The 24,398-nt window shown below is 34.8% G+C and overlaps 3 protein-coding genes across 3 annotated transcripts; 1 reads left to right on the top strand and 2 right to left on the bottom strand.

Annotated features, from left to right (window-relative positions):
• Positions 1-1,784: 1,784 nt before the first annotated feature.
• On the bottom strand, positions 1,785-10,868 carry LOC107923843 (brefeldin A-inhibited guanine nucleotide-exchange protein 2). Its single transcript, XM_016853989.2, has 11 exons — positions 9,168-10,868; positions 7,908-8,225; positions 7,452-7,797; positions 6,936-7,358; positions 6,557-6,849; positions 5,893-6,166; positions 4,944-5,443; positions 4,530-4,851; positions 4,080-4,458; positions 3,265-3,950; positions 1,785-2,645 (listed from the first exon to the last, which is right to left on the bottom strand). Exons 1-11 carry the CDS (start codon positions 10,340-10,342, stop codon positions 2,025-2,027), a joined length of 5,337 nt encoding a protein of 1,778 aa, XP_016709478.2. The 5' UTR covers positions 10,343-10,868; the 3' UTR covers positions 1,785-2,024.
• Positions 10,869-16,306: 5,438 nt separating this feature from the next.
• On the top strand, positions 16,307-19,731 carry LOC107924279 (LOB domain-containing protein 19). Its single transcript, XM_016854640.2, has 2 exons — positions 16,307-16,837; positions 19,345-19,731. The coding sequence occupies exons 1-2, from the start codon at positions 16,553-16,555 to the stop codon at positions 19,618-19,620; spliced, it is 561 nt and encodes a 186-aa protein (XP_016710129.1). The 5' UTR covers positions 16,307-16,552; the 3' UTR covers positions 19,621-19,731.
• A 480-nt stretch (positions 19,732-20,211) lies between these two features.
• LOC107924278 (uncharacterized) lies at positions 20,212-23,427 on the bottom strand. Its single transcript, XM_016854639.2, has one exon. It carries the CDS (start codon positions 23,175-23,177, stop codon positions 21,255-21,257), a length of 1,923 nt encoding a protein of 640 aa, XP_016710128.2. The 5' UTR covers positions 23,178-23,427; the 3' UTR covers positions 20,212-21,254.
• Positions 23,428-24,398: the final 971 nt, after the last annotated feature.

The following is a 24,398-nucleotide window of genomic DNA, read 5'->3' as shown; positions in this document are numbered from 1 at the left end:
AACTCTTATTATTTTAGTATAAAGCTAATTAATGGATGAAGAGAGTGGACCACCTCAACGGGAAGAAAAAGAGTTAAATTTTGATATTAGTCTCCCTACTTTATAAAGTTGTGGATTTAATTCTCTACTTTTTTTTTAATTTTAAAATTTTAGTCTTGACTTTTTAATATATTTGGTTAAATTCAATTGTTAACTTTGTATTGTACCTAATGTTATAGGTTTAATCCATATTTTCAATTGGATCATTTTAAGTCCTAGTACTTAGTCGAATTTTTGAAATTTTAATCTCTACACAAATGTTAATCATCAATCTATTAATTAGATTTTTAATAAGTAATATGTGGAAAATAATACAGCATCAGATCTTGAAAATACCAAAATTTAATGAAATTAATAGTTATTGTATGATAATGATTTAAAATTTTAAAACTTGAAAAAGTATAAAGATTAAAGTATAGGGACTAAATCTACAACGTACAAGGACTAATAGCAAAAAGAAATGTGGTTTCAGTTGCATCATGTGAGGGTGCTTCGAATCTAACATTGTGTTTTGCATCCATGTTCTTGGTGTCTAAGAAGCCGCTTTTATAGCCAAAGTGAGTCGAGATTGTTGCACCCATTTTTCTCTGTCCTGCATGGAAGGGGCCAACTGAAAGCTTGCATTTTCTTTACTTAATTAAATCCAAACACATCGAGCAGTGGGAATTTTTTAAGACTAAAACAGCCGACCAAACTGAGCTTGCCATGTGATTGATAGCGATTTCTTTTTGGAATCATTGTTGTCATCTCTTCACCTGCTTGTATGACTTCTTTCATTTCAATCACTAATCTTAATTGTCAACACAGTTTCTTTCCCATATTTTCTTTTTTTCTATTTGAGCAGTCGTTGTCATTTATGAAGTTTTTGTTAAATAAATGAAGTGACTCATTTAAAAAATTTCGTATAAAAAAATTAGGTTAGACTTTCAGAAACAACAATATTTCATATATATGTATAACGGTTTCAGTTCAACCATTTGCAACCAGTTAAGTATGAGTTAGCATAACCCAGAAACTTGGTGGTCTTTAATAATTTCTGAGAGAGCGAGGTGTAAGTTCCATTTAAATAACAAAGCACTAGATTTGCCTTTTAATCATCAAAATAGTACTGTAAATTAACTCTTTTATAAGGCAATTAAGGGCAATTGATTGCCCTGTATAAAATTCACTCCCACATATACGGGAGTGCTGATTACTTTTGTTAGGAATCTTCTGTAATAATATTTTGAGTTCAACTGAAACAATTTTTTTGGAAAATTGTAATTTTTAATATTTAAGTAAAGAATGGTGTGATTTTCAGTCTCGCACTAAGAAATTGTGTAATGAACAATATGATGATAACTTTGAGAAGTTACTTTTCTGTTATCTATAAATTATCTTATTTTCATTGTGTGGGTGTTTGACCTGGATGATAAACAACGTCAGTTTTAGAAGAACTGAATATTTTAACAGGAAACAGCATGATTGCGTTTTACTTCAAAATGCTCATTGCAAAAACACTTGGGGGTAAAAAAGGTGAAGGTACGGTTTAGTGCATGCCTTCAAACTATTACAATAAAATATAATTTGCAACAGGTTGGACACAATAATGATGGACATTATGAGGCACCAACTTCATAAAGGAAGTGTGTATATACAATAAGATGTCTTTAATTTCTAGTAATTAATAATGTCCCTTTTTACATGAAAATTAATGATCTGAAACTTTGTTAAAGGCAAAAAAAGAAAAGAGAGATACAACAATAGAAAAAAAAATATCATATCTATATAATCTGAATAGAGTGGCTATTCTCCCACGTAATAACTACACAGCAAGATGGGAAGTATTAACCGATTCAAAACTAACTCTAAACACTCTTTTCATACACTAACACTGTATTCGTTAATAGTTATTACCTATAGGAGGAAATAAAACTATGGAGCTAGATAAGAAAAGGGGGGGGGGGACACATGTTTATCGTACACATCCAAAATACAATCAAATCTCACCAGGACAAACATGATCGCAGCAGAACGGGACCAACCGAGGAACTAAGCATATCACTGAGAGCTACCTGGACCTCAGTTGAACCATGCTCAGTACTTACCAAGTTCGAAATAAGAGGGAAGAATTGAGGTAAGTTCTTCTCAAACAAGGTTTCTCCCAAACAACAAATGGCCTGGAGAGTCGCCACAATGAGAGGTGCACGGGCAGCCAATTCTCTTCGTTTCCCAGAACCAAGAGGAATCAACCATTGAGTTTGTCCATTGGCAGATGTTTCAGAAGCCTGTCCAGAGCGCGCACTTTCAATATAAAACAGCAATACCTCCTGGCAAAGATCCACAAGATGGGACTCCACTTCAGCCTCCTCATACCTTGGAGGCCTATCCAAGATCAGGTTCTGCAGGAATGTAAGGCAAAATTGATACGACTCATTCTCAAGGCGCAATAATGGAGGATCTTGTAGTTGAGTCATGGGACCAAACTCTTGAAGCTTGGAACGTAGTATAGTATTGTTGTTGATCCTGTGAGCATGGGATGCCACATCATGCATTGCCTCATAGAGGATTATGATGCTCTTAGCCGAAAGGTGAGTTCGATACATGTTGTAAATTTCCATCACCGCCTGTTTGCAGAATAACACCCAAGGGTTGAAGTTAGTCCACTTCAAACATAGAATAAGCCTATTATTTAGTTAGATCTCAGTACAAACATTAAAAAATCAGAAAAGATAGCAGCTGTTCATTTCTAAGGTCAATTAACAGTGACGCTTGCTCGTTTTAGAAACTTTCAATCCAAAAAAATTATTATCTTCACAAAATTCAAGCCTTTGTTCCATAACTTTGACAATGTGGTTAAGCTAAACAGCTTGTTAGTTATCAACATTTCTAAAACTCGATGCACTTAGTAGGGGGACTAATTCCAAAAGATTATAGTTGGATGAACCATAAAAATCCAAGGCCATCATCTAAAACTTAAAGGTGTCAAAGTGCATTAGAAGAGACATGAAGTCAAAGGTGCATGCTTATGCTACAAATGTCTTAAGCATTAGATGGGGAGGGGTATGGCACCTTTCAAAAGTTTGAATCCTCCCTCAACTAACTCTAAATTTATAAAAAAAATATTTTTTTGAAAGAGAGGGAGAGAGAGAGATGGAAGATTAACTCCATTCCATTTCTTTACTTATTTTATGATATGAGGAAAGGTTTCAATCAGTTTTTCAATATTTAGAAGAGAGATCTTACCTGAATCAATAGAAGCTGAACAGCAGCTCGGCACTTGGCATCAGATAAAAGATCATAAACACATTGTGCTCTCGAGCTCTCTGAATCTCCATGAGATGTGTCAGAACCAGCAGAAGCCTCATTGCTTTGGCTGTTCAAAGCATGACCATTGCTTCCAACCATGATATCCCCACTAACAATGAAAGAAAAATTGGGAAGTGTAGCATTAGCAGCTTCTTTTAATGAAGAAACTACTTCCAGCCACTTCTCCTCTGAAAAAAGATCGCCTGCATTGCTCATCAAACGTACAAATGCAGCAATTCCAATACCAGCTAGACTTTGGTGGGGACGCTTGATAAAACTTACAAGTAATGAAAGAACCTTCCTCAAGAGAGGATTGACAGTATTATAGAAGTTCACAAAAAGATCTACAACTAATTGGAGTGCCAAAGTACACGTCTCATAGAGCCATGCATCTTGATCATGTTCATCAATGTCATTAACAATTCCCTGCCCAGGTGAGTCACCACCTGATGGATCAATAGCATGACGCACATAGTCAAATATTGGAAAAAGCACAGACTCAAACACCCTTTCCCACAAAGGTAGTGAGAAGAGGTGACCATGGTTCCGTAAAGTTTCAAACAACACTTGTAAAGCACTCTTCCTAATTTCTGGCCTTGGATCAAAGCTGAGTTCTGATAAACCTGCGGATCAAAATGTGATGCAATTTTAGAACAGAGTGCATTTGTAAAGTATTAGGATAAACAACTTTGAAAACTCAAGCAATTTCAAATGCATTGTGATATAAAAACAACTAGTTCATTATTCCGTACCAGCCAACAATGGGAACCAGAAATAGCGATGGTCATCCTTATCCACTAGCACTCCATTATCTTGTGTTCCATCTTTTCCCTTGTTAGATGAAGATGGAGAAATCTTCCCAAATTCGTTGTCCTTATTTTTTGACGAGGAGCCAAGATCCCCTTCTGCAAGCTTTGTGGCACAGAAACGTAGAAAAGCAATTGCATTGAGACTAATGTCTTTGTTGAATCTACTATTGGTGAATGCAATTAGGCAATTCACACAATCAGTGAAGGTGGTTGTTTCAGTTTCAGTGATGAATGGGAAATAGTCTCGAATAATCTTTTCTATTATTTCAAAGGCTAACAGTACGATGTTTTTGTGGTCATCATAAGCTGCAGTAGTGAAAACCTGAGAAAAGATTTATCAGTTCGGTAATAAATTGATAAAGACAAAAGTTTAAGTTATTAAAAATTCAATACCATGAACATGCTCTTCCATCCTGATTTGACATTATTGACACGAGATAAAACCATCTGTGAAACACATCTGATGATTAACTCTCGGATTTCAACGGCACTGCTCTTGCGCATAACAATGACAAAAGGCTTCATAAATTCATTCTGAAAATTATAATTAGCCAACTCTTCTCGCTCCAAAAATTTCATTGATAGCTGCCGTAAAGAGTCCATTGCAAAAATTGCAATTGACAGGTTTTCAGAACAGCCAATAGTCACAAAGAAATCAGAGAGTACAAGCCAGATGCTTGACCATACAAGCCTGATCCGGTTCATGTTATAATGCCTGTCAGTATATCAGAAAACTAACAGTTAAGAATATAAACAAATATACAGCATTTAAATAAGCCCTAGGAAGAGAAGTGGAATGAATCTTACGCAATCTCAACAATCTTCGTAAGGCTAAAAACCCGAGGGTCAGATGCAGATCGCAACTCCTCCATGGACACCTTGCAGAGAGCCTTAACAAAGTCTACGATAGCCTCACTATTCAATTTTTGACTACGTGTGAATATACGGTTCATTTCACCAACTTGTTCTAACATGTTGAGATTAGAAACTAAATTGTTCATCTGTTCAGATGTGACTGCCCCAGCAATATTACCTCCAATACCAGCACTATCATATGAGCCCCTCATCACAGCAGCAGCAGCATACTGAATTCTTCCGGGTCCCTTCTTCCTTAAAACAGGAAGTACAGTTGACTTAGCTTGCTTAGATTTTTCTGAATCATTCTGAGGAAAGGCAAAGAAAGTGGCATCTGGAGGAGCACCCTCCCCCAATAGATGCAAATGCTCAAACCGAGACACACACGTCAAAATATGTTCCCAAGCTTCTCTTAAATAATTTCCATCTTCATCTGCAAGTGTAACTATTGCCTATCAACAATGTAAATGGAAAATTCAATGTTAGATCTACAAGCAAGTGAAATTTTTCTCTCAAATAACTGGATCATACTAATGAGCTTTCTAAGGGTACTTATTAAACCTTTGCTTTAAAGAATACATTCATTGAATACATCAGGATGATCACATTAAGTAAGGCAAACTTGCCCTAATAGCACTCCTCTTGTGAGGTTTGGCAAGTCACCATCATTGTCACCACTATACCAAAGGTTACAATGACTATCAGCAATTGCTATAATAATGATAAGTTGCTGATGAGAATATACGGCATCACATAGCTTGCCAGTTTACAAGCACTTGAATGAGATAAGATAAAGGGGGGGGGGGTGGAGAACATAAATTAAGCACTACTAAAATTTTCAGATTAAGAATCCATGAAGCTAACAAACAACTTATCAGTGCAGATGAACCAAAATACTAACCCTGATAGCATCTATATTTTTCTGCTTGATATCTGCAGGAGAGTGCAGTGAAGTAAACTTAGCTAATGAAGTCACAAAAGCATCTCTATGAGTCTTCATGGACATCACAGCAGTCACATGGATTGCATAGCGGAAGCCTTCAAGACACAATGCTATCACTATTTCATCATCACTTTGGTCAAGAGGCACACTGAAGGCAGCCAACATAGGAGCCCAGCACACCTCAACCATGAATCTCAGAACCACTACATCTGTAGCAGCATAATAAACTGACCTACAAATTGCAAGTACAAAAGAAATCAAGGAATAATCAAAAACAAGCTTTCTTCTCCAAACAGGAAAAACCATATTTCTCAAAACATGTTTAGTGCTAAGTCATGGGAGAAAATCCTGTTAAATGTGTGACAGGGTAAAAGCAAAAATGTAGGAAATTGAATATAATGTTTACAAAATCTCAAAGTATTAATTTAGCTTAAACCATGTAAAAAAATTAAATGAAAGTACTCCTTGAAATTCCGCCCTTTTCAAATGATAAATAAATGCATAAAAATATTTTAGAAAAAGAAGAGGCACAGATAAAATGAGTTTAACTATACACGGTCAAACAGGAATCTCTCCATATAAGAGAGCACAATATGAAAAGTTAAAATCCAGTTGATCTTACTCAGATTTCCGAGCTTTCTCCTTAAATTGTTCTTGCATGTGCTTGATAAGATTATCACTGGTCTCCATATGTTGGTCTTCATCACGCTTGCGTATCACAATATTCAAGATACTGTCCAAACCTAATATTCTTGAGGAATTCACTGACTGCTTCTGCTGCACGGACAGATCATCCTCTTTCATTTTGATCTCATTTCTAGATATCCGTTCAAATAATGATCTTAAGTACTCTTCTGGCAAGTCTTTTCCATCATCTATACCACGATTGTTTCTTATGAAATCATCAGCTGACATCTGCACATTTCAAATAGGAAAGGGAGAACTTCATCAATTTTCTTGCACTAGAAGTCAATCGGATCAGATAGAGAATGTATATGCACCTTGTTCTTGACCATAGGGTTATGAGCATCGGTATTGAGCAATATGACAGAGTAAGCAAGGACATAAGCTGTATCAGCACTGATGAATGCCTTCGGGTTACATTTGCAGTAACGCTCAGCAAACTTTTCCATGATTCGGTCAATCTTTTGTGCCTCACCAGGCAATCTAAAGCCTTGCAGAAAGGCTCGAATTGCATCATCAAACTCCATGCCTTGAAAGTCAAAGGAGTCAACATAGGCATGCATAACTTTCAGTGATAAATCTTCCCTTTCTCCAAGATAATCACCAATCAACGTTTTGTTGAGACCAGATGCATTTTTAAGAAAAGCAGCAATCTCCTCTGGGGAGTCACCAACCTTATTTGCTCTAATTAGAAATTCAATTCCTTTCTTAGGCTTCCGATTAAAAAGTGAGATACCTTCCTGCCACAAATTTTAAATCAGATCCCATGAATGATGACTAGCTAAAATGAGATAAAGTCAGACCACTTTACCATACATCATCTACATACATACCTGAAGCTCAAGCTTGTAAGCTCGACGTTGCTCAATTGATAAAGCATCAGAAGCTTCACTAGAGGTTTCAGAATGAGAATCTGATCCTTCAACAGGCTCATCTCCATTACCATCTGCCAGGGGGACATTTACAGGCTCAGAACTGTTCTCAACAGCTTCAAATCTCTTAGTAGAATGAGGATCTGGAATGCGCAACTGTTTGTTCATCCAGTCTCCCATTGATTTTAAAATAGCCACTAAACACTTCATAGCTTCAAGTTTCATGGTTGCTTCCTGAGGTGGTAACAGCGTTGTAGCTGTACTGGGAGGAACACCTTGAGCCGTTTTTAGAAGTCCATTGACCATTCTATAAAGAACCATAATGGAAAAAGAATGAGAAATATGCAGAAGTCATGAACATCTACCAAACATTTGATGTTAACTTTGGTGACATTATTATAAGAGTACTGAAGATACCTCTCAAATATGTTTGATGAATTGACATCACAATCATAGTTGATAAAGATATCTACCAAGATCTGTGAATCAACACAAAGCTTGTCCAGAAAACGAAGAACTATCATCTTTTGCTGAAAATTAGGTTGAGCAACATTTTCCAAGACCCTGAGGACAATCATAGGAAAAAACACTCCAATCTCGGCTTTCAGGCCAGCTCGAAACCTTGAGACTAGACTAATGAAAATGGAGCAAGAAAGCTGGAAAACAATTATAAGAGATGAAGCGCTGTTCTTCAACAGTGACAAACACAGGTATTGCTTTATGGCACCTAAAAACCTGTACCAGCACAAGTATATCCACCAGAAGAAAATTTTCAAATTCAGGAAAAGGTAGTATCGGGACAGGTACTCTGAGCAAACAAAAACTAAAAAATGTGGGAAAGCAATAGAATATTATGTCAATTCTAATTAAGGAGATGGACAAGATTATATGTACTACCCCCATGTTAACTTTCAACTTTTTTTCTTAAAGTGATCTCAGCATCAGAATAAAGTAAAACTCACAAATACCAAAAAATAATGGTAGGGAAGATGGAAAGAGATATGGAAGGAAAATTTATTAATCATACAGTTGGGATTCAAAATCAGATTTGTTGTTTTGTAACTCAACTTTCCTTTCTCATTTCCATCCTTCTTATCAAACAGAGTGTAAAGGTTGTGCTGCACTATGAAGGCAAACAAAATGGATTGTTGAAATTAACAAGCAAATGCAACATACCTTTCTAAAATAAACAGAGGTGAAGAAACAAAAATGGTCAAAAAGAAGACTCCTTAAAAAACCATCCAGAGAAATTTGCTAAATTTTTCATGGGTGCGTGCCCAGGTGGTTACCACGAAAAGATCAAAATATTCACCAAATTTCCACACTAACAAGATTTATTTTAATACTCCTCGACATGAAAAGCAACTTAAGGTGTTTCCAAACCCAATAAAATGCTCTAATGCTTTTGCCAATCCTCCAAGATTCGATACCTAAGAGCCTATGCCTTATAGTTGTCTCTGGATATAGCCTATACTTGGAACATGTTTATCCTCTAGCACATACTAAATGCCTAGCAGCAAACTAATATTAAGAGGGTGTACTGTATCAAGAGTTGCATATCACATTTTCCAAGAACATAGCAGCAAAGCAAATCGACAATTAAACAGCTAACCATAAGAAACTTTTCAAAGGGCAGATTAAAATAATCAAAAAAATCAGATAAGACGTTAAAGGTACCTTTCACTTGTTCTAAATACAGCTCCAGCATTCTCTAACAAAATCTTCAACAACTCAAGCGCCACAATCTTCCCTCTCATCAACTGAGGATCCGCCATAGCCTCTTTCGGTGGTGTCTTCATTGACAACTTGCAAAGCGCTCTAAACACCAAAAAGGCATCCCTTCTCAACTTATTCCCAATCTGAACCTCCAAATCATCATCTCTCTCCACATCGCCATCTGCCAACTCCCCTTTCCTCCCTTCTAATGCTGTCTTATACATACTAATCTCCCAATATTTTGCATCCAACATATCCTTATCAGTAGAATCCAGCAAGTCAGTTGGATTAGTGGTCTCAACAGTGGTAGTTTCAAATGCGCCATCATGACCACCTAAAGAAACCTTACTCGGTGCCACTGGATTCAATACTCCATCAATGTCCTGCATAATTTTGGTTATAAACCCTTGAACAAACTGAGTCATCGATCCATCCGCATCGGATTTCTCAACAGGTTCCATTAATTCAGCCACTACAATTGGCTGAATTGGAACGGTTGATGAATCAGCCTCCATTCTCCTAAAAACAATCACTAACATTTGAACCAAGGAAGCTTTTGCTGTCGTTTGATTAACCACATTTTTACTCCCTAAATAAATGTCATAACAAGTTCTCACAATTTGCAACAAACAATCACCATGAATTCGCAGTGAGATAGATGTTACCGCCGATAAGAGCGTTTTCAAAACCAGTAATTCAACAGCATCATCCCCTAAATCGTGGCATTTGCAGACGGATTCTATCAATTTTGACAAGAGCTGAGCCTCGGGACCTCCAGTGGGGTCCGCTTCGCCGCGTAGGTAACCGTAGGCGATTAATTTCTGAATGCAATCAACAGCTGGATCGACGATCTTGTTGTAAGCGGTTCCGCATGCGTTGATCAGAGGGGTGAGAATGGACTCCGATTCAGCAAGGGAATATTCCACTGGGCCGCCGTCATGGAGTGGACCAGGGATCGAGTTATCAGGCTCCGAATCTGACGGAAATAAAGGCGACTTCGTGGTAAGTTTCTCGAGAAGGGATTTGCATTGGTGAGCAAGTTTGGAGTGCTTCCGCCATGAAGCGTTCTTGATGATCTTCTCAAGGGCCGGGACTACCACTTGGCTCATCCGGGAATCGGCTTCCGCAGAAGCCATTCCCGAGTCGGATATTGCACTTCGCTTATAAACTCGGATCTAGGAAATGGATAGCAAAATGATAGGGTCCGTTCTTTTTTTTTTCCTTAATCTGTCTCTACTCGTGGCAGGCTGAATTATCTGAGTAAGGACTGGAAACGAGTTGACTCAGTGAGTCCACAGGGTTAGCGTTTGTTCTAATTGCACAAGAAACGGGAAAACGAAGTGCAAAGAGTACGGAGCCCAGAGAAGGCAAGGAGAACAGTGACTTGTTTTGGTACACGCAGCCAAGCAGAGAGGCTGCTTCAGTCTTCAGATCCAGATCGGGCTTTGATTTTTTTTTTCTCTTTTCTGGTCAGTCCAAGTTTGAGAGCCAATAGACTGAAATGCCCCTCTCTTAGCTGTGGGCTTCGGCTACGGTTACTATTGTTTGAAAAGTAAATTGCGGCATCGTGACGAGGCGTTACGAAATAGGAAGTTCCTTCTCTTTTCTGGCTGCCGGGACTCTTGCATTGCTTTCTTTTTCTTTTTCAAGTTTAATTATACTAAAAATAAAGGTTTATAAAGCAAAATTGAATCAATATTTATAATATAATAAAGTTAATTCTTTTTTTAAGAAAAGCTTGAGATTTAAATCCAATAAATTTAAAAAAAATACTTTTATATTATATATGACAAGCGTGAGTAATTTCTCAAAGATATGTTATTATGATAAATATTTTATATTAGTAGTTAAAATTCTGGATAAGGGAAGCACGATCGATTTATGTGCTCTTAACATTTAATTTAATGACTGATGACGGAAGTCACAATTATTGCACAATTAATTAAACTTAAGTTAACAAATCCCACATATCAAAATAAATCACGAGTGGTAGGATTTTAGCTCGGAATTTCAATGCTAATATTGAAATTACTTTTTTCTATTACACTTTAGCTTAATATCAAAATAAGGTATCGAGAATTTTAAGGTCTTGTGTTTATATTGCAGTGTGATTTGATTTAGATTTAGATTTGTTGAGGAAGCATAGAGGAAATAAATAAAAGTATCATTAATTTTAAAGTAGTAATTACGTTTTTTTTACGTAATTTCTTATATCGCGTTTGGTTGTAAAATTTATTATATAATTACAAAATTTATACTTTTTAAAAAATATTAATTACTATAAAAATATTAGTATAAAAAAATCTAAACGAGTAAAAAAAATATCGAACAGCATATGATTGGTTGGCCAATTTTTTTTAACGTCCAAAAAACTGAACTGATAATGTCTAATAATATTTATAGGTAGAACTAAGAACATTTGATAATGCTAGGGACTGAGATGAGCAAAAAAAAATTTAAGGACCAAAGTGAGAAATCAAGTATACTAGTCATGTTTAAACTTAAATTAACATATTGGTCATGTTTTAAAATTAAAGACTATCCATCTCAATAATATCTACTTTAAGATTCGAACTAGCATCTCTCATCTAATCTTCAATATTCCTTAATTATGTCAGGTCACATAATTTTGTGTATAAAGTAATCGCATAAATTTGCGTTTATCAACACTACATATTCAAGTGTCTAAACTCAATATAAAATTTTTAAAGTTATTTTTAAAATAAAATAAAAAAAGAAAGTCAACATTTAAAAGTCTATGCTGAAATTATGAATTAAAAATTGTGTTAATCCATCAGACGTGTAGGAGAAGAAATTAATGATATTTTTAAAAGGAAGTTGATCAATATAATGAATATTGAAAATTGTGCCACTTCTAGTTATTTTAAAAAACTTCTATTTTTAATATATATATATATATAAAAACATTTAACTTTTGAATATTTTTATCTAAAAACATAAGGATATTTTTTTAAGTGAAATAGTGAATAACTTTTTTAAATGTAAGTTCCTCTTTTAATTAACTTTTTAATGATGTAAATACTACAAGTTTAAATCTTATCACATGTAAATAATATAACTTATTTTAACTAAAAACTAAAATTTTTGTAATCGCTTTAGTCGAATTAATATTTGATTGACTCGTGACATCAATTTAATCAAGGACTTAAATAATATAAAAACTTGTAAATTTAATTTTATTATTTTAAAATTTTGTAATTCAATTCTAATTGTCAAAAATTATTGATTTCGTGGCTTAATGCTTAAGCCGTGCTAAATCTTTAACTTAACTAGATTATGACATACATATGATGTAGGTGAAATAAATACAAAAAATTATATTTATTAAAAATATTGGCATAAAAAGTAGCTGAGCTTTTGATTGAAATAGTTAAATTAAAATTTTTTGAAATTATTTTGTCTTAGATTTAAGTCCGAACATAATATTATTTTATAAAATATAAAAGATAAGATTATTCTCATGATATTAATTCAATAAAAAAATTAAATAATATTATAGATAGATGATATGAGTCAAATATCACTAACAAAATTAATTAAATTATAGAAATACATTAGAAAATAAAAAATAAAATATTGTAAAAAATTCTTTGATTGAATTTGGTGTTACAAATTAAATAATACCAAATTGATCAATAATATCACCAAAATACCCTAAAAAATGTAAATCAAAATCAAAACAAATCAATCCTTTTTTTCATTTGAATTCAATCTTACCACCTCTTTATAAGACTATATATGTTTCTGTTTTTACATTTTTATTATTTTCTAACCTAAAATAATTCTTTATAAATTTTTATGGATTTTAATTTGATCCAATTTATCAGAGTCAAATTTTCTTTTGAAAAATTGAGTTTCGGTGAAAGGATTGGAGTAAAATTTAAAAAATTTGAATCGAATTTAAATTTTAAAATAAGCCCACTTCGCCCAACTCTAAACTAAAAAAAAGAAATCTTATTTACTTAAAAATAAAAAATAATTAAAATTAAATTCCTCGCCCCACCCCCAAATTATATTTAACTCACAAGGTTTCTCAATTTGTAATTTTCTTTAAAGGAATCCCAATTTGTATATAAACTGCTTTCAAGGGAAAATTGTGGATTTGTCTTTCCCTAGAAGCAAGCCGAATACCTAAAAAAATGAAAGACAAATAATACCTCCCATTTTGAATGTTCATCAAATCCATATGTTAATGGAGCCTTTGGGCTTTACATCCCATTTTTCTCATGTCCACTTTATTTGGGTATAACAGATGTGGAGTCAGAAATTATTTTGAGGGAGTCTGAATTAAATTGTATATTTTTATTATAGTAAAAATATAATTGTATCATTATAATAGTTTAAATTTTAATAATTTTAAAAAATTAAATTAAATTTTTATCATTTTAAGGGGTTATAATGTAGTTTTATTATTATCAATTTAAAATTTTATAAATTATGAATGGTCTAAATTAGTCTAATATTGAGGAAAATGAATTATTAATCGAAATTGTGTTTGATGAATTATTGTAGTTTAGGAATATCCGCTTTGTTATTTTGCATGGGAATTGTTTGTCTCACCTCTTTTCATAACATATCCTGAAATGGAATGATTTAAGTAATTAAATATTAGTGACATTAAAGCGACTTTACTTGTTTGATTTTGAATTCAAACACCCTTATGTGAATATCCAGTTATACTGAGAAATGATGTTTGTTCTGCCTATGCTTATTTCATGTCTCATTGTTCTTTGTTTAGGCGGCAGACCTTGCTCCACTTGAAGAATCTTTGTTTAGGTGGCACTACTATTTTAGATCACAGGTTTATTCACCATTAAACAATAGTCAGAGCAACAATTTTATTTTAGTTTTCATAATAAAGGAGAACTACACGATCCCAAGTATCACAACCTAGCATATACTTAATATTCATTACATCCTCAATGAGTATGTTCCATATACCAGCTAATGGCGTTTTCAATAATGTCTGCAACTTTGTATTTCTGTACTTGTCTACTTGAATCTGCCGCATGATTCTCGTCTACGAGATTTGAATCTCCCATTGTGTTTGCAGCAGCTGCCTATCCAATTGATCGGTTCCCGCATAATTTTCCAGTAGGTGAACTGCTGTAGACTTGTTACATTCCGCCACAATTCTTCTATAACCACGCTGCCAAGCAATACTCAGACCTTAGCTTCAAGTTCAGCTTTCATAACAGCAGCCAGGGCTGCAAATTTTATTGAAACTTTTGGTTTGTGGTTTGATGAATTTTTCAGTAGCCCTCTTATCTACAAAAGCTGCACTAAATTTGCTGCTCTAACCATATATAGCTAGAAGGCTAGGTATAAAAAGTTTAAGAAAGAGAGAAGATTTTCTTTTAAGAGTGAAAGGAGTAATAATTAAAAAATATAGGTGAGAAGTATGATTAATTAATTTTTTAGATCACAAATGAAATCATAATTGTAATTATAAAGAATATATTCAAATAATCATAATTAGAATGTATTGTGTTGGACAAATAATTAAAACATCTCTAAATAAGACCTATAAATATTAAGACTTAAATCAAAATATATTTAGAGAATATCCACATGTGATTTATATAAGATATAATTCTAAGCTAAGATCACAAAATTCTATAAGCCTCAATCTTGCCATTAAACCGTGGGGAGCTTGGATAAGAGGAGGCTTCAATTCCCTAATTTTCGACTGGCTTGATCACTTTTTGCTAAGGTCGTAATTGTTGGTAGTTTCTTAACCTTGTCTTTTATACTCTAATTATAGGAGTTGTGTTAATGATTAAAGCTTCTATCAGTTATGCTTCCACAAATTTGAAGTGAGGAATTTGTTTCTCGACACTATTTCTCTACGATTAATCATTCAACGTGCTTGACTGGGTAGCCATGCGTATGAATATATATACACATACATATGGCAATGTTAAGAGAAATTTACCACCATGTCGGTACATGATGAATTATAGGGCAAGTGATGTTTCAACCGTAAAAGCTAGACAAATCATTGCCATAAAAGTAAGAAAATAATTACAAAAAAGGTGAAAAGTACGTATGAGAGTGAGACAGCGAGAGACGTTAGACATACTCACACGATATCTTCCCCGAATTCTGTGTTCAACAATAATAAGCAAAGTAAAAAGGGATGGCCTCCAAGTCCATGTTACAGAGTGGGACCTTGATGCGCCAATTCAACTCAAATATTAGTTCAATCAAATTAATGACTTACGAACCACCTTTATACTATTTTCATTTCATGTACCCCAAAAGAATCACCTCAATCAACTCCATAACTAGCACGTGATTCTCTGGAAACAATAATTAGCCTTATAACATATTATGGTTTAACGTTGTTTTAATCATTTCGCCATATAAAACTGGTGAAAACAACAACCTGGTATTAAAATATTAAACTCATTGCAGGCTGTGACCTTGTATCAAAGACAAAGGTGAAAAATCAGCAGCACTAATCTATCTATCTATATCTGTTATAAAACGGCGTTGATTTCAACCAAAATTGTGTGAAAAAAAAGCTCTAGTAGTCAGAGCCGAGGAGATGAGAGACGATGAATGATAGAAATGAGAAAGGATGTTTGTCACACGTGGGTTTCGCACCTGTGGTAGGGTTGGAATGACAAATTGATAGTTGAGTTGAGACTGCCAGCCACTCACCGCATATATGTATTTATGTTTGCTTCACGCAAGCAAAGCTGCTGCTCCACTTCTTACCTTCTACTTTGCTTTGCCGTGGCTTTAAAGTTTCTATCCCAAAATACCACGTTCGTTTTTTAAAACAGTATCTACTACTAATAATTAACAATCTCTACATAATTAAACTTTAATAAAATCCAAACAAACGTCCATTGCAGTAGAATATTCAAATGTACATAAGCTGCTTATATATACGAGCATTTGAAATAAATTTCTAGGGTGTCAATGAATCTAACATGAAATTCTATAATTTCTTAAAAATGAAAATAAATAATTTTATATATTAATAAGTGTATAGATTTATATACTTAATCATGATTTGTATTTGAGACTTTTAAATTATACTTAGTTCTCTCTTGACAACCCTTACTACTATCACTTATATAAAAAAAATTAGACTTTTAACTGCATTGCTTAGAAAACACTATCCCTCTATTTAGAATTAGAAAAAGGATGGAACTACCAGTAATTTTTTTTCCTTTTTGGTAAATGACCCACAGCCTCAAGAGTAGCGAAGCTTTTAACATATTTCTTATCTAAAACTGGTTAAACAAACGACACCCAGTTTTCTACTTGTAAAAGGCAGAAATAATCTCTTTTAGAAAGAGAAAGGGAGGGAGATGAGTGGAAATAATGGAGGAGGGCCTTGTGGTGCCTGCAAATTCCTTAGGCGAAAGTGCGTAAAAGGGTGCATATTTGCACCCTATTTTGACTCCGACCAAGGGATGGCTCACTTCGCTGCGGTCCACAAGGTTTACGGTGCCAGCAATGCTTCCAAGATGCTGCAGCGGATACCCGTACACAAGCGCCTCGATGCCGTCGTTACCCTCTGTTATGAGGCTTTGGCTAGGGTTCGAGACCCTGTTTATGGCTGCGTCGGCCACCTCTTCACCCTGCAACAACAGGTCTGCCCTCCCCTCTTACTTTCATTTTAGATTTTCTCTCCTTTTTCTTTGTGTATTAATTATTTCTCTCCCAGTTCCAGACATCATCGCATCACTATTTTAACATTCATTGTCAGCATTAGGTTTAGTGTTTTTGCTTTCTTTTCTCTTCTTTCTTAGTTCAAAATTCTGTTCAATCATAGGAAGCCATGGCAGACATGCTGGCATGCATGCAGCTAAACATTTTACAGTTAACTTCTAAATATTTATTTCTTAATTCTTTCAGATTCTTCTAATAAGCTGGTAGCAATTGCATGCAGCAGGGCTACTTAGCTAGTTTGAAAAAAATTCTTATACCCAGATTTCGCATAAACTAACCAGCTGTTTCGTAGCATAGGATAGGCCTCCAAGTCCAACCAGAACACCCCATAATTGAAAAAGGCCAAAACTCTGAAAGTTCTTCACAGGTTCAATGTTCATGCAAACGTGTGCCTTGGAGCGCGCAGTCCATTTGGTAAAATTTTGACAACTGACTCAAATATTATATACATATATTGGACAGGGGAAGCAATCTAGTTAGTCAAGGTTTTCACATTTGTAACCAATAAATATTTCTTGAACACCAAAAATTAAATAAAAAAGTTGGTAATAAATACCTAATATTAGCACGTTCATAGTGACAGCCCCTACCTGGTAGTAGGCTTCTCTTGGCTTCTGTGATTATAAAATAGTTAAGCCTAATCACCCACAGCTTTGTTTACCCTCAAAAAACATCGATCACTCGATAACGGTGGTGATGAAACTCGGGCGTAGTTCACTTGGAAAGGTGGTGTTTTTTCGTTGGCTAACAACACTTTTTTAATTGAAATTGCGCCCCAAGAGTCATACTAACTGCGGTTTCCCCCGGCTGGCGGCTGCCACACGTAGTGGTGAATGGCAAAGTGGGTGTGGTTGCTTGCCGGAGCCAGCAAGCATAAGTTTAGCAACTCGAGAAATATTCAAATAGTTTTGGATTTGACTTTGTTTACATTTCCCTTTTTATTTATAATAAAAAAAAAGAGAGGATAGTAAAATGTAGTTAATTGATGGGTGTGTTCTTTGTTCTTGCTTTCAAAGAAGCTCATGGGTCCTACCATGTGAAGGTTCGATCATGGTGAACTTCATTCAACAAAATCAAATCTTCCTTTGATTTTACTTGTAAGGATTATCTTCTTCGTGAAATGCCTTTTGAGAAACTCCACATGAAATATGGATAGCTATTCTTCTGCATCACATCCATTAAATAGGGTCTTTAATTAATAATTTACAACTTGAGGGTTTCTTTTTTCTTTTTAGGGAATTATTATTAGTATTTAACCATCATTTCCAAGATATATTTTTAAGAATATTATTCTTTCTTTTTTCCACTTTCATATGTTAGGCAGATATACGAAAGGAGAAAAATAGTACTACATCATGGTAAAAAGAATTATTTAACAAATTTATAAAGAATTTCTATAAAAATTAAATATGGTTTTAATTGAAATGGTAAAAGCTGACTAAAAATGATAATGAGTTTTTGAGTTGAAATATTATGAAATGTACTTATTCTTTAGTATCTATATAAAAATATAAAAATAAAATAATATTTATTATTATAAAAAAAATTATAATTTTTTTAATTAAATTTAGATTTAATTGAGGGGTAATATCAACCTGTTAAGGATGTGACTTAAATAAATGGTTTAAGTAAATGTATAGGTGAAGCTTTAATTAGGTAGGATACCATTATCATGTTAATATTGACTATTCTAAATTTCTTGAAGATAGATAAAACAATAGTTAGCTAGATGTGTTGTTTAATTTGAATTACATCAAATTTTTAATACCCAGAAAGATATATAATTTTTTTTATAAACAATTAAATGATATTAGATGAAAAAAATTTACGTAAAGTTTGTATAAAATTAAATATTGAAAATGTATTGTGTTACATTCTCAGTTTTGTTTTATTTGAAGTATTTTTTATATAATTTTTTTTTTTTGGAGTAGTTATCTCTGTTTTATATGGTTTTGCATATGTTGTTTCTTTATTTATTGGGGCTACACAGAAGGCTTAGCCATTCCTCTAACTAAATCTTAATTGCCTCAAATAGTATGGTGATTGTAATGTTCACGGTAGGCCTGATATTTATGTTGATTACAAAATCTCCCACAAAGGAAATGAATAGATAATTTCATATTTCATTTGATCCCGTTTAAGTCCATTTTCTTCTCTCTTTTTGAGGAAAATATACAAGTCTTTAACTTCAAACGGTGATCAAACCATACACATTAAAAGCAATAGAGTAAAGAGGAATGGGATCCCATCTTTTTTCTTTTCTTTTGCACCTAAAATTTGAGTGTTCGTAATCTTGCTCGGAAATGGAATCGAAAACCTTTGTTTAGTTTTAAATTTTCTACACGGTTTCATCCTACATCAGCCTTGAATTGAACCGTGAAAAATCAAGTTTCTGTAATGTTAAACAATTACGTTATGATATTTGTAGGTAGTGAATTTACAGGCGGAATTAGCCTACACCCAGGCCCGTCTTTCTACGTTGCAGCGTCATCCTCCATCCTCATCGGAAATAGGATCCGAATTGATGTCTTCTTCTAACATGTCCACACACTTTGATCCGCCACAACAGACTTCAGTTGGGCTTACAAGTTTCCCAAATTCATTTGACCAAGTTGCAGAGAACGAGGAGCTTCAAGTTTTAACCAGGGAATTCGTCTCCAGATATCTCCCAGGTGTCCGATTCCACCCTTCTACTTCCACTTAAAAACTTCTGATTCATCTGTTGTAAACTCCCATAACCCTTAGTGGGCTTTGTCCTGCTTAACTACTCCTGATTCTGGAAGGAAACTAATGAAATCGAACTCTCTTTTTTTTCTTTTCTTTTCTTTTCTTCTTTCTTTCTACAGCAGTATATTTAAGTCCTTCAAAAATGGAAGGCATTCATGATATTAATCCAGTCAGTGCTCAATTTAGTTATAAATACAATCCAAAAGGAGATATATATATATATATGAGTGCGTGCATGTGATGTGGGGAAAAAAGTTAAAAAGGAGAAAGATGATGACATCAATTCCTCATGAAATTGACTGCAAAGCTAAAATAGATTCTAGATAAAAAAAATATGAACCAGTTTTCAGTTCAATCTGAAATCTGCACCACCAAACTAAAGACCAGCCTTTATATGCTATATAGTCATCTAATCAAAACATCTTGTCGCTTCTCATGCTTTCTACACAAAGAAACACAACTAGAACCAAGAACACTGTCTAAGCCTCAAATATTCAACCTATTTCTCTCCCATGCAACTGGGGACATGAATCAGCCTTGAGTTTATCTACCATCTGGACTCATCTAATAACTTTTATCAAAGCAAGCAGTATTTCCTTTCACTGCAATTAACTTATTTGAAACATATACATAAGGCATCGTATCGATAATGGATAATTAACCAATTTAAAACAATTACATAAGAAAGCATCACATTTGAAATGGTTTCCATGCAGGAAAACCATTAGATATGGACACCTTCGATGAACCAAAATGCCTTTCCAAAAGTCTCAACATAATTGAAGCATAACTGCATTATAGAAAACAGGCAACCTACCATAATTTTACAACAAAATGGCGTATACCTGCAGAGAAAGAAATGTAAGACCACACATATTTGGTACCTATGCATGAGAGATCCTGTAAATTAAGATAGATAAGGCACCAACTGTTTGTCAAAATAGGGTTGTTCCCCGCATCTATTAACTGCAATGAAAGCCCACCAATAATAAACTGCCTAGTAAGTCATAATTTTGTTATTTTGATAGTTTCAGTTGAAAAATATCACATAGCAAACATGCATCATGTCTTAAGATAGCAGTTCAAGTTTAAAAAGTCAGCCCTGGAGAGGTATTATTAAATCATTCAATAGATGGCATAAGAAACACAAACATAATTTTAACTATAAACTCACATACAATCTCAGTCTGCAGGCCAAAATCCTGGTCTGACTCCCTGCCATGCTCAGGGCATAAGTTGCAAAGCCTTAATCTTGTTATAATAAACTACAAAAGTATATTATGAGAACATGTCAGCAACTCTCTAAAGAGGCACATTAGTTGAATTTTAATAGTTATATTACCACCAAGTAGGGAAGGTAATATATGAGAAGCTAACTAAGAGTCATGAATGTCCACAACACAGTCAACAAATAGTTATGAATAAGGTATGTGCAGATGAGCCCAATTGGCTATACTTTACAGAACCAAACACGACACCTACAAGCTTGTGAGAAGCTCCAATCATCAGTATACATAAATGTACAATCCAGTGGTAGCTGTGAGAAGGGATGAAGAGGACAATATAAATTCATGTTTATGTTAGAGTGGGTTAACCAAGCTCATCAGGAGTCTACACAATCTCTCCATGTCTAAATCCACTGTCACCACAGTCTGTGCTGGAATCTAATCCACAAGGAGAATCATACCATTTGGGGTTATCTTGGTAGAAACTATCAACCTGAATGCCAACAAGACCTACATCTGTCCCTATGCAATCATCATGTCTCATGGACTTGGTTAGTTTAGTATCCTCGCAGTCAAGAATGCTCTTCTCGTCAAAATCACTGCATTTCAACCACTTATCCATCTTACAAGGCTCACTCATCAAATCCTTCTGACTCCTTCTATCCGTCCTCATTTGGTCCCAAGGAACAACATCCCCAAGTGTCCTTCCAAAACTGTCATCATCATCTTCAATCAATTCAGCATCCTTTCCATCCCCATATATCTGATCATGGTGGTCATCAGCCCAGTGCGCCAAATCATTTTCTTCTACCAACAAGTCATCAGGATGAGGCTTGTCAGACAGCAATCCAATTGACTTTGGACCCTCTTCTCCAAAACTTCTAACTTTATTTAAAATCTCAAACAGCTCCCTAGATACTGAACCCAGTAACTGATGAGGAATCTTGCCGATCCTCCCTTCTAACAACCCAATTTCAGCTCTCAACTCTCGCACCTGCTGCAAAATGGCAAGCTGCAAGTCTCCTTGTTCCTTTCCCATCAACCCAAACCCCTCGCTATCCAAATCCTCACTTACCCCATAAACCATATCTTGGTCCATCACAAATCCTCCCTTATGCCCAACAACCCTATGCATAATCCTTGCATTCCCGTCTAGTGGCCCTGGCTCATGCCCGGAGTGTACCGCATACAACTTAAAGACAGCCATCCCTTCCTCTTGATATACAAATGTCTTCTCCTTCTCGTTATAATTGGCAATTGGCACTATTGCCCTAATTCTAAATCCACAACCACACCTCTTAGATGCATAAGGTTCCCTCTTCAAAATCCTTGACTTCTTTGCTGCAGGCTCCCCAGCTCGATGACAAGCATAATCCTTCACCTCAGCCATAAAGGGCTTATACCTTATATACTTCTGTCTTATACAGAGCACAACCTTGTGCTTTGCAGCCAACTGCTGCAACCTATGAGGTACCTCCTTTGCAGGCACGTCAAAAGACTCCGTGTACTCAAAACGGCGGCGTTTGCTCCTGGAAGCAGAGCCCGAGGAAGCATTGCATACAGGGCACGCCGCAACACAACCCCTAATGTAACTCTCGGGAATACCGTAGAACTTAGCACCTACAGTCCAAACTTGTTTAATTCTCTCTATTGTTTCTTTAAGCCCTAAGTGCTTCAAATCGGCGTCTCCGTGGAAACTCATAACGATATCTTGCCATTGATTAACATGGGAAACGAATTGATTGGAATTGTTTTTGAAGCAAAGGAATTCGTTACCGGAATTGGGGTCGACGTGAGCCGTGAGCTTGTCCTGGATCCGCTTCCAGGCAGTTAGGTAAGCAGTGTCTTCGTTGCGGTCCTTCCAGACGGCGCGCCAGGATTTGAGGACGGAGCGCGGCGTGGCGGCTCGGATCTCAGCTGGTGTGGCCAAACGCTGCTCGCGGATGCAACGGATCATGAGGGAATGAGACTCAGCGTTGAAGGTGTAGAACTGAGAGGAAATGTGAGGCTCGGGGCTAATGTAGCCGAGGGGCTGATTGGTAATTTGATGGGAAGGGGTTGTTAGGTCAGTTGAAGGGGTGGAGGAAAGAGGGGGGTGAGCAGTGGCGGCATCGTCGTTATCGGAATCGCAAGGGGTGGGGGAGTCGGCCGAGGGAGAGGAGCGGAAAAGGACGATTTCGGGGAGGGAGAAGGAAGGGTCATCGTGAAGAGGAATGGAGGGCTGTGAATGGGAGTGGATGATGTGGGAAGATGGGCCCATAGCATGGTGTTGATGGAAGATGTGGTCTTGGGTTTTGTTGGGATTCATGGATTAGCGTTGGAGAAGATGGAGATGACGAGAAAGAGAAGGGTAGGGAGGGAGGGAGGGAGGGGGATTCAGTTTCTATCTGACATTTTTGGAACTCAAAGGGTTTCTTGTCTTCTACTGTCTCTGTCTATAATTTTTCTTTTTTATTCTTTTTGAAGAAAAAGGGGTCTAATCCGTGCCTTTACTCTGCTTCAGCTCCAATTTACTTTAATTTTAAAAATATACAGAAAAAACTTTATTTTCTCTTTGTTTGGTTTCTTTCTGTATGTAACTTCGCTATGTTTGTCTGTTACATAATTTTTTTTTCTTTGTTTAGCGTGACCTGATTTTTTTGATTGGATGGTAGATTGAAGCACAAAGGCTAATGCGTAATCCATTCAAGTTGAGCTACGAATAATGAAAAAGTTTGATTCCAGGTTCGGGGTTTTTTTATATTAATAATAAGGAAAATATTAATTACAAAAATAAATGAACAATAAAAAATAATATTGTGAGGCGATATTCTATAAAAATGTATTTTAATAATAAATTAATATTTTAATTTTCAAAAGGGGTGTCACCAAATAAGGACGCGGTACCCTTTTCATTTTATTTTTTAGTTTTATGTTTAAATTTTATAGTTTTTATAATTTTATTTTATTTAGTAAAGAAGCTTAAATTGTTTTAAATTTATATTTTTTAAAAAAATTTATTAATTATAATTTTTTTAATATTTAAAATAATGATCAATTTAATTTTTTTTGGTAAATTTGACATAAAAACATCAGATTTTTTTTGGGTGAAGCTGAAATTAAATTTTACATTTTTTACGATAGTAGAAATGCAATGTCACCATTTTTATAGTTTATATTTTTAAAATATTAAATCATCTTTTTATCTTTTTATTATTATTAATTTAAATTTTTATAAATTATAAAATAGCCTAAATGAAAAAATTTCTATTTTAAGGATCAGACCCTGTCAGCCCCTTAACTCCGCTACTAGATAAACTACCTAAACAATCACTCAAGATTTTTAATGAGTTCTTATTTGGTGATAGAAATTTTTAACATTTATAAAAATGGTTGAATCATTTTATTTTATATTTTTAATATTTTATAATTATAATTTTTTTAATATTTAGAATAATAACTGAGTTGATAACGTGTAAACATTGAGAGTGAAATGTATTGAATTTTCTAAAAATAGAATTAATTTGATAGGATGTGTGAAATATTAGAG

The sequence above is a fragment of the Gossypium hirsutum genome, chromosome A11, assembly GCF_007990345.1.
Source record: "Gossypium hirsutum isolate 1008001.06 chromosome A11, Gossypium_hirsutum_v2.1, whole genome shotgun sequence".
Lineage (NCBI taxonomy): Eukaryota > Viridiplantae > Streptophyta > Magnoliopsida > Malvales > Malvaceae > Gossypium > Gossypium hirsutum.
The sequence above is the reverse complement of the archived record's forward strand: the minus strand, read 5'-3'. Positions and strand labels throughout refer to the sequence as shown.